The sequence below is a fragment of the Struthio camelus genome, chromosome 24, assembly GCF_040807025.1.
Source record: "Struthio camelus isolate bStrCam1 chromosome 24, bStrCam1.hap1, whole genome shotgun sequence".
NCBI lineage: Eukaryota > Metazoa > Chordata > Aves > Struthioniformes > Struthionidae > Struthio > Struthio camelus.
The window spans coordinates 2,497,907-2,507,419 of record NC_090965.1 but is presented as its reverse complement, the minus strand read 5'-3'; the positions used below and the strand labels follow the sequence as shown (position 1 = coordinate 2,507,419).

The 9,513-nt window shown below is 55.4% G+C and overlaps 1 protein-coding gene across 3 annotated transcripts; it reads right to left on the bottom strand.

Moving 5' to 3' along the window:
- Nucleotides 1-2,290: 2,290 nt before the first annotated feature.
- Nucleotides 2,291-7,877, bottom strand: ELF3 (E74 like ETS transcription factor 3). Of its 3 annotated transcripts, none has more exons than XM_009667358.2 (9): nucleotides 7,668-7,877; nucleotides 6,592-6,765; nucleotides 5,653-5,874; nucleotides 5,304-5,390; nucleotides 5,094-5,213; nucleotides 4,779-4,874; nucleotides 3,933-4,049; nucleotides 3,543-3,738; nucleotides 2,291-3,398 (listed from the first exon to the last, which is right to left on the bottom strand). In XM_009667358.2, exons 2-9 carry the CDS (start codon nucleotides 6,752-6,754, stop codon nucleotides 3,278-3,280), a joined length of 1,122 nt encoding a protein of 373 aa, XP_009665653.1. In that variant the 5' UTR covers nucleotides 6,755-6,765; nucleotides 7,668-7,877; the 3' UTR covers nucleotides 2,291-3,277. The 3 variants fall into 3 exon arrangements, with proteins under 3 accessions (XP_009665653.1, XP_009665654.1, XP_009665655.1); XM_009667359.2 differs by having other exon boundaries at nucleotides 6,592-6,760; XM_009667360.2 differs by having other exon boundaries at nucleotides 6,592-6,791; nucleotides 7,668-7,789.
- Nucleotides 7,878-9,513: the final 1,636 nt, after the last annotated feature.

Genomic DNA, 9,513 nt, shown 5'->3' with positions numbered 1-9,513 from the left:
TCCCTGCCAACCGGCCAGGGTTATCTATTGACTGAGAATAAACACCTCACCCACAACCCCAAACTCTGAGGGACGGCAGCCAGGAGCACAGATGACACAGACGGCTCCTGAGAGACCTGGCCTGGGGCTGCGCTTGACTTGCTCACAGTGTCGCCTCCCTAGACACACTGGCTGCTTCCAATTACCAGCATGGCCCTCTCCCACACATGTAGCATGTGTGGGCAGCCCAAGCATCCAAGCACGGTCCCTACTGCCGCCCAGTCCAGCCTGCTTCTTCCAGCAGGTCATGGAGGTCAGGGATGGGCCTGGAGCACCATCTGTTTGCTGGAGCCACCAGACTCCAGCCGGGAAAGCCTGTTCCCTGGGGAAGGTTATGCAAGTAACCTGACAATGGACTGGCTGCAGCCCAGTCCACGGACTTGTTCCCAGTTCACACCCATGGACTGGGACCTCTTCTTTCACCACCAGGCAACCCTGATGGTTTCATCTCAGCCCTGTATACGTGGGGGTCCGTGGAACTGTAGTCCAGCACGCTAGAAAGTAATTTTGTCATCCCTAGAATTTTGCATGACCACAGATTCCCCACTCCTGAGCTGTCTTGCTAAACAGCAAGGGTGGATGGACATAGGGCCATGCCCTATGGCATGGCAGAAGGAGATCAGGCCACCCAGCTGAGCCAGCAAGGCAATTCCTCATGCAAACAGTAGGTGAACCTGCCCCAAAGAGGTTAGGGCTGGCCCATGGGCACCTCCTTCTAGCAGCAAGTCAGGTGGACTCTTGCCATAGTGTGCCCTGTACTTGACGCCCTGTGGGCGCTTGGGGCCTCTGCAACATCATCAGAAGATCCTTCAGCTTCCTCTGAGCCCGCAGCCAGGGAAACAGGGTCCCCAGGTTGCATACAGGAGGAGTTTTCCCTTTGCAGACCAGGAAAACTGGGGGCAGTGTCAGCTCCTGCAACTGGGACAGCCCAGGGTAGCTAGTACAGATGGTCCACATGAGACCTTGCTTTGAAGGTCTCATCTTTCTTTTGCAGACAGACTCTTCCAGGCATGGGTAATTGTTAACAGTGCCTCAACTCCTCCAGCAACAGAGGGCAGTCAGAGGGCAGATCTGATATCTGGGTCGGCTTGCCAAAAAGAAACCTCTGAGTCTTTGCAAAGCATCCTCCCTGCTCAGGGAAATCTCCAAAACTGCCCTCATCTCCTTGGTGGTGGGTTGACTCTGTTTCTTAGTCACTCCAGACACTAACAGTAACCTTGCTGAAGGATGTGGCATTGGATGTGGCACTGCTTTTACCTGAGCGTCCCAGACCTAGTCAAGCTCCAAGCATAGAGGAGGGATCCCAGGACCTTTGCTCTTGAGGGTAAACAGAAGTTGAGTGGTGCTGTTTCCTCCATGTTCACATTCAGGAGGGTCCTGGACACCAGGAAGACAATGGAGTGGCAACTCTGCTGGGTACCAGACCTTTTGATGCCCAGCCATCTTTGTGAAGACTCATCATGAAAAGCAGAAAACACATACCAACTGAGAGTGATGCATTGATCACTGTTTGCCTAGTTCATGGTAGAAACATAGCCAGGAGTTTGCCTTGCCTCCAGCCCTGTATATTCCTTCTTGCTGCCCCACAGACATATCCTGAGGGGTCAGAGAAACCCTCTCAGCCCCCATGGACTCCTCTCAGGGGTCCATGGCACCCCTGTGGCTCCTTCTTTATGTCCCTTCATATCTTAGAAGAGCACCCTGGTCAGAGAGGGGCTGCAGGTCCTCCCTTCAGTTCATGACTCCAGGAGCCAGATTAGAGACCTAAATGCTGGGGTAGTTAAGTCCCCACCTTGCCTACCCAGAACATGGGTCTCTGGCTTCTGGAAGTTTACATCCCACCTAGGAGCTCCTGTGACTTACCAAACACCAGCTTGGAGATGGCTCTCTGGGAAAGCCTTCATGCAAAGGTAAATGGTAGGGCAGAAGTCTCTGGAGAGGCCTCTGGACAAGGGCCACGAGCTGGGAGCTGGTGTAAGATTCCCCTGCAGTGATGAGGTGATTTATATGCCCTGACTTCGAGACAAGGCCTCTACCCCTCACTCCCACCAAGCTAGGACCGGGCTGTCCATCTCACATTGAAGAAGACCTTGAAACCCTTGGCCAGGAGGGTTGGACAGATACAGGCAATTTCAGGCAGGAGAGATGGTGGCAGACAGGGTTCATGCAATGGTTCACCCCAGGTAATATGCATCTGGTCACCTGCCCTGTCTTCAAGAAAAGCAAAGCAAGCAAAATGACATACAAGAAGTTACAAAAAACCAAACAAATAAGAATTTATTCCTTTATGATCATAATTCAAAAGGAGGAAACCACATGCACCTGCTGGGTGCCTGGCTGGGCTAGCATCCCCCTCCTGTGGCTGACACAGAGCCAGTCTGTGCCCCTGTGACATTGCTTCAGTCCAGCTGAGCATCACCACCTGCCACAAGACACGTGCGTGCCCTACAATGCACCTTGTCACACGGGAACATCTTATTCATGAAAAAATAGATCTGTACATTCATTCTGTGCCTTTTTATGTCTTACATAAATTAGAAGCCACTCTTGGGAAAAAGGCCTGTTTCCAGATACAGGTGGCCAGACTGGAAACTCAAACAGGCCCTGCTGTCTGGAGTCCTCTCTCCTTCTGTGGATTTTCCAGAGCTGGATGAAACTCTGTGCTGTCTCCATCTGCTCTTGGCTGGTGCCATGTCGAGGAGCTGCTGCACAGAGGGGCCTCACTCATCCCATGTGGAGAAAATAGGACAGTGGACACCTTTAGCAGGCCTTGAACAGCACTGGAGGAGGACATTCTAGAAAGGCCTCATAGTTGGGTTGATTCCTTTCTGGTCACAGATGAAATAGTGGCACTGTCCCTCTGTCCGGGCAGGAGGTGGCTGCCAGCAGGATACCTGCTGGGTTCTCACTTCGGTGCCATCTGTTACCCAGATTTCTCTTCCTCTTTGCCTTTGTCCAGGCTTTGAAACAGCCAAAGTCACTGAAACTCCAGTTGGAGGTACAAATCCAATGAGGGAAATAATGGTTTACAATAACCTACTGGAGCCAAAAAATTAGCTTTAAATATCTCAGTGCTGGTAGTCACCAGCGTGCATGTGTGCCCATATAAGGGGCTGCAGTCTCAAACGCTGCATGGGGCAGCAGCTTCTGGATCCAACAGTAGGCAAAGTTTCCTGCCAAGAAGCCAGGTTCGGGCTGGTCCTGGGGGGCTTGCTGGGCCCCAGTTCATCCAGGACCTTTACAGCTCCTTGTTCCTGTTCAACACCTCCTCCTCTTTCCAACCGCTGGAGTTCTTCCCGAATTTGTACACGAGCCGTCGCCCATCAACTCTTTCCAGGATCTCCCGTTTGTAGTAATACCTGGAGGGGATAGAGGAGGAATCAGGGTCCTGGATGTAGCACCACATCCTGGGAGCTGCTGTAGGGGGCCAGGGCTGAACTCTGGTGGATCTGACCCAGCTCCATGGGCAAGGTACCCCCTGTGGAACAGGGGAGGGCACTCACCGCATGGCTCGGCTCAGCTTCTCATAGGTCATGCTGCTATTCTTCTTCTTCTGGCCCCAGAGCTGAGCCACTGCCTCTGAGCGCAGGAACTTGAAGACACCTTCCCGCCGGTCCTCCCACTTCATCAGCCCCTCATTCAGCTCAGGGTGGATCAGGATGTCCCGGATAAACTCCCACAGGTGGGTACCTCTTGGGGCTGGAGGAGAACACGCTGTTTGAGCAGGGGGAAGCTCCTGGGTTTCCCTGTATATTAGGTTCCCCTGAGCTCCCTGCCAAGGAGCATGGCCAGTGGACACCATCCTTCCTCCCACCTCCCCCACCCATGGAGTCAAGCTGGGGACAGGCAGTTCCCAGCTCCTGGCTGGAGGGGCTTGGCTGGAGTCCACATACAGTGCTTGCTCTTCCGGTTCTCCAGGCAGTCTCTGCTCTCCTTGCTGAGTTTTCGGGGCCGTCCCCGTTTCCGCTTGCCATGTTTGCTGTCCCCTTTCTTACCCCCTGCAAAGCCATCTGTGCACACAGACAAGAGGAAATGTTACTCTGTCTTCAGAGTCTTCTGGGTTGCAGCTCACACCTCCCTGGGCACAGAGACATGTCTAGCCTCTTTCTTCAGGAGCAGAAGCACAGGGAAGAGCTAGCAGTGGGGGGAATCAGGGACTCCACCCACTTTGCAGACCCAGGTACCAGAGAACCAGCTACCTGAGAGAAAGGTCTCCCCATTCCCTCCAGCCATTGTCCCCTTCCCCACCAGGAAAGATGTGGCATGCTTCTCTATCTATAGGGCAGCATTTTGTTCCTTCCCTAAACCTTGCTGCTCCCTTGCATCCCCATCTCATAGGCAGCTGGCCTCAAACCTGAACACATGCCCTTGGCTCATAGGGCCTGGAAAATCTGGCTAAAGCTGCCTTTGCCTTCCCCTTCCCACTAACCTCACTGCTACCCTGACTACACTAGCTCTGGCACAGAGCAAGGCAAAGCCTGCATGATTACCATGCTCAAGTGGGGAGAAAGGGGTCCAGGGCACATAGAAAGCTGATGCTCTCCCTCCTTCCCTGTGTGGAGATGGCTGTTCAGATCTTTCCTCTAAATCATTGTCAGAGGAATTGTGCTCTGGCCCTCGCACTGGCCCTCACTTTCTTCATCTAGCCCTTGCACTGTTACTGTGCCAGGCAGAAAGCTGAAAATGTCCAGGAACAAGCTCTCGTCTCTGAGCTCCCAGGTGGGAAGCAAACAACTCACCATCAGGGAAGAGCTTTGCTTCTGCAGGGTCAAGGTCAAGGTCAAGGTCACTTCCACCGGAGTCCTGGGAGTTGGGGCTATGGGACATCACAGGCCCTGGGAGATAAAAGGACAGGGTTCAGACCACCAGCAGTTTGCATCTGAAGATGCTTTCCCCCGGCTTTTCCTCCTCATCCTCATCAGGCCCCTGCAGCTCAGCCTTCTGATACAAGGCCCCAACTTGCTTTTTGCACTGGGGCAGGATCCCATCACCCTCCCAGCTCAGTGCAAACAAGAGGAGCTCGCAGCTGGGCAGACAATGGGCAGAACACTGACCTGAGATATCTGAGCTGCCTGGTGACATGGCACCAGGCAAGCAGCTAAAATCTGTGGAGAGGAAAGGGTTTGTGAACTTCATCTCCTCCAGGGAGTCCTTGGCACAGGGATTTCCCAGCTCTGGAAGGGACAGAGAAGGGAGGAAGGGGTTAGCATTCCCTGCAACATGTGGTCCCTGGGGACAAAGCCTGGCCAAGGCACCTCTCTTACCCAGGTGGCTGGTATCCAGGAATGTCTCTTGGGAAGTCACATCCTCTTTCTCCAGCAAGTCAATGATCCAATTCAGCTCATCAGAGGCTGCAGAGGGGGGTGCCTGGGGTTAGCGATGCAGTGGGGAATGGTACACATAGGGAGTTGAGCCCAGCCCTGCCTGGACTCCAGGCTGTGCCCCCACTCCCCCACGCCACCCTGTCCAGCTTCTCCCAAGGCAGCCTCCCCCCCCTAGACAGCCCTCTGCAGTGCCCAGGTCAGCAGGGGGTCCCTGGGCTAGTAGGGGGCTCTCAGCCTCATGCTGAGAGCCTACCAGCCCAAAGACAGAAGGACCATTGAGACCACTCACTGATCTCATGCAGGCGGTCATAGAGCTCATCCCCCAGGGGCCCAAAGATGAGGCGCATCTGGTCCCTTGTGCAGTGGCAGAGCGCATGCCCATCCATATTGCAGCAGGAGAAGTCGATGGAGCTGGCATCATATTTGTTCTTCTCCACATGGTAGCTGATCCACTCCAGCACCTGCACCTTGGTCCAGAAGTATGGGAGCTCACTGAACCACTCCGGCTTGTCTGCAAGGGACAGAGAATGGGGTTCAGGGGCAGGGAGGCAGTGCTAGGGCAGGGTGCCATGGGCTGCCTGAGTGGGGTCCGTCCCCATGCTGATCATGCAGGGCACAGCAGGCCCTGCACTTGGCAGTTTATGGGGCTAACACATGCCTGACGCCTGCTCCTGGATTGCCAGCCACACATTGCCCTGCTCTGCAGAAGTTCTGGGGGACAGTGATGAGCTGACCCCCTGCCCACCACCAAGTTTTGGTGCTGTTTGCCCCGTCCATGATGGGTTCTGCCCTGCTCTGCTGGCTGTGTTCCCCTTGCTGGCTTCCCTACACCTCCCCTGTGGCCATCCTGCAACAGTCCCACCAGCAGAGTGGGACCCCAAGCACTAGGACCATCCTTCCAAACTGCTCCCTGGCCCCCATTCAGCTCTCACAGCCTGCGTCCTGGGGATGTGTTAGGGGGAAGATAGCAATGAGTCCCTATCCCCCCATACAGTCGGTGCGCTTTGAACACCAGACTTTGTGCCATCTTAGGTCTCCTCCAGCAAACTTCTAGCCAACACACCACTGGGGAAACTGAGGCATGGTGCAAACCATTGACTTGCCCCAGTGGGACCAGGACCTTGACATGATCTTCCAAGACTGCAGTACTGCTTCATTTCTACCCTGTATGCTGGGTCCCCTTTGCAGCCCACCACCACTTCCCCCTGTTATCCTTCCTTAACCCTACCTGTGCTGTCTGCCAGGGGCTGGCTGGTGGGGAGGCTCAGCCCCAGGGTGCTGTCGTCCCCAAGGTGTCCCAGCACATCCAGGGTCGGCTGCCCCTCCTCTGGCTGGTACATGGCGCTGATGTAGTTAGAGAAGATGTTGCTGATCTCACAAGATCCCGCCATCAAGCTCTGTGCTGAGAGACCACAGTGAGTCCTGGCCCTGTCAAGGCAGGGGGACCTGAGCCTGAAGCTCCCACAGCAGCCTTGGGACTGGAGCTGGGCGAGGCTGGGCTCTCCTTCCCTCTGGCTAACGTCACCTCTCAGGTCACCTCTACAGAAACATCCATGCCCGGCACCTGGCCGGTCTGGGCTGGGGCCCGACTCACTGCCATCACAGGGCTTGGTGTGAGCCAGCTCCCCCCCCCTCCTCCCTGGAACAAGGAGGCTCAGGACAGGCCGAGGAACGCAGCATCATTACACTTGCAAGAAAGTCTTTTCTCTAAAGGCCTGGCCTCTCCAACCCCTCTCAGAGCCAATGTAAACAGATAATAAGCAAGCAGCCCTGCTGTCATTGCAGATTGGTGTTGCACAGCCCCTCTATGGGGCCAGATATCACAGGAAATTCAGCAGTCAGGCAGTACCCCAGCCCCACAGCCCAGCAGTGCCCAGAAAGTTACAGCCCGGCTCTCTGCACTGCTGACTCTGCCAGGGTCGTGCTCCGCTGTTGGGAGGGACTCTGGCATCAGGAGGTCAAGTCCTTTGAACCCGTTGTAAAAAACACATCCCAAGAACTCTCTGGCCAGGAGGGCATCAAGCCCGTGCTTGGCCTTCTTCGAGGAGCCAGATCTTGCTGTTGGCTTGACAAAATCTGAGGGCTAGGAAGGGAGCCCTCAGCATTGCCGTTTCATCAGCCCCTCCCAAAAAGGCTCATGGCTATGGTGGCAAAACAGATGTGAAGCTAGGAAAAAAAAAAAAAAACAACTGCAATCCCCCGGCGAGAGCAAAGATGCACAGGGAGGAGAGCAAAGCAGCGATCCTGGGCCAGGGGGAGAACTCCCCGTGAAGGAACAGGCACCGAACGGAAAAGTTTTGGTACCTTCTGCGATGGCAATCCTGGGAGCGGCAGCTAATCCACAGAGCAGCAGAGGGAGAACCAAAAGCACCGTGCCCTGCTGCTAACCACTACTCATTGAGGCCCTGGCCTGGAGTCTGGTGCCTATGGGCAGGCCCTGCCCGTGTATCGCCTTTTATAGTGCGCGGGGAGGTAATGCGATCTGGCGGCCTGAGGGGAATTCCAGGCTGAAACGTTCATGCTCCCAGATCCAGGTGATTTGCATAATATGAACCACTGGGTCCCAGCCCAGCTCTGCCTTGCCGGGAAATCTGGGTTGGCCAGTTTAATCATTGTCAGAGCCCTTGCCCTGCTGGTGCCCAGAGTTTCACCCACACCAGCTTCTCGGGGTGTTTTCTTCGCTGCTATTTCACTCACTCATGTTTGTTTGCTCACAGCAGCAGGTTCATGTGGCTCCTGCTGCCAAGAAAACACACCCAGAAGGGCCAGATGCCTCCTAGCAGGCTCGGGGGGGGGGGGGGGGGCTGCACACCCCTCTCTGGGGCTCTGACTGGGGCAAGGGGGCTGGTAAAGCTGCCCCAGGTGCCCATCTGGCCATGCAGCATGCCCCTTGTGAAGTCCTGCCCAGAAGGGAAGCTCAGCCATGTACAAACCAAGTGCTTGCATAGGTGCCTCAGTCACATTTGGAACACTAGCTCAGTCACTCACTAGTCCAGCATAGGCACAGCTTGCCACAAGGAGGATGAAGGACTAGGTGACAAGCAGCCGAGGCTGGGAGCGGGTCCCAAGTGGGGGCAGGCTAGCTGTGTTTGGACAATGAAGTGGAGACCAAGACAGGTGGCTGAATATTTCTGTTCTCCATATTGGGATAGGTCAATTTTTGCCTCAGGGTGGCTGGGCTAGACTGCAGAGCTGTGTCAGCCCAGTCCCTGCCATTTCACAAGTGCCGGTGCATGAGCATACACGTACACCTGCTAGGGACACATGCCATGGGGCAGGGCAGGACTGTAGGATGTATTTGGGGAATTACCTTCTGGTGGCTCCCGCCTCTCTAGCTGTTGGGCAGTGGCTTTTGGGACTCTGTCTGGATGTGTTCATGTTCTTCTTGGCCCTGTGCTTGTAGAGGGAGCCCCGAGCCCATCAAAGCCAATGGCCTGGTACCCACTTGCCTGGAGCTGGTACTCTGCAGAGCCAGCTGCATCCATGCAACAGTTTGGCTGAAGCAAATCCATGACACTGTGTGAATGGGGCGGACCTTGGCATCACGCAGCCATCCTTAAGCTCCCTCATCTTGTTTACTTTGAAAAGGCACCTGGGAGCACACCTTTGTGTGCACTTGGGGGTGATGGACAGGAGTGGAACAGGCAGCATGGATGTTCCACCTTGTTCCAGTAGCCAGCAAGGGCACAATGGCTGCGTGCCCCAGCTCTCTTGTCACATCACCTGGCCTGCCATCCTGCCAGGGCCCTTGCTGCAGCCCCAGGGCAGGCAAGACCAGTCTGCCATCCAGGAGGCACTAGGTCACGCCAGCTGATCACCTGCCCCAGCTTCATTCCTCCCCTGCAGAGTCATGAGTGCTGGGTGCTGCCATGCCCTTTTGTTTCTTGGGCACAACATCCTGCAGTGCAGAGGGCTGTCCCCATGCCAGGGAGCAGCCCCTGCCATCACTGTCAAGGGGCAAGCCACATCCACTGGGGGATACACTGGTGTTGGTCACACATCTGTATTCAACTGAAGCTAAGCCCAGGGCTCCTGCTGCGCCCAGGGATTCAGCTGCCAGGCTGGGTGTTCAGACGCTGTGGTTAGAAACTTGCCCCTGGGGAAGCTTTTTCCACCCACTGCTGAAATGCAGCTGCCTCTGGAGTGGTGC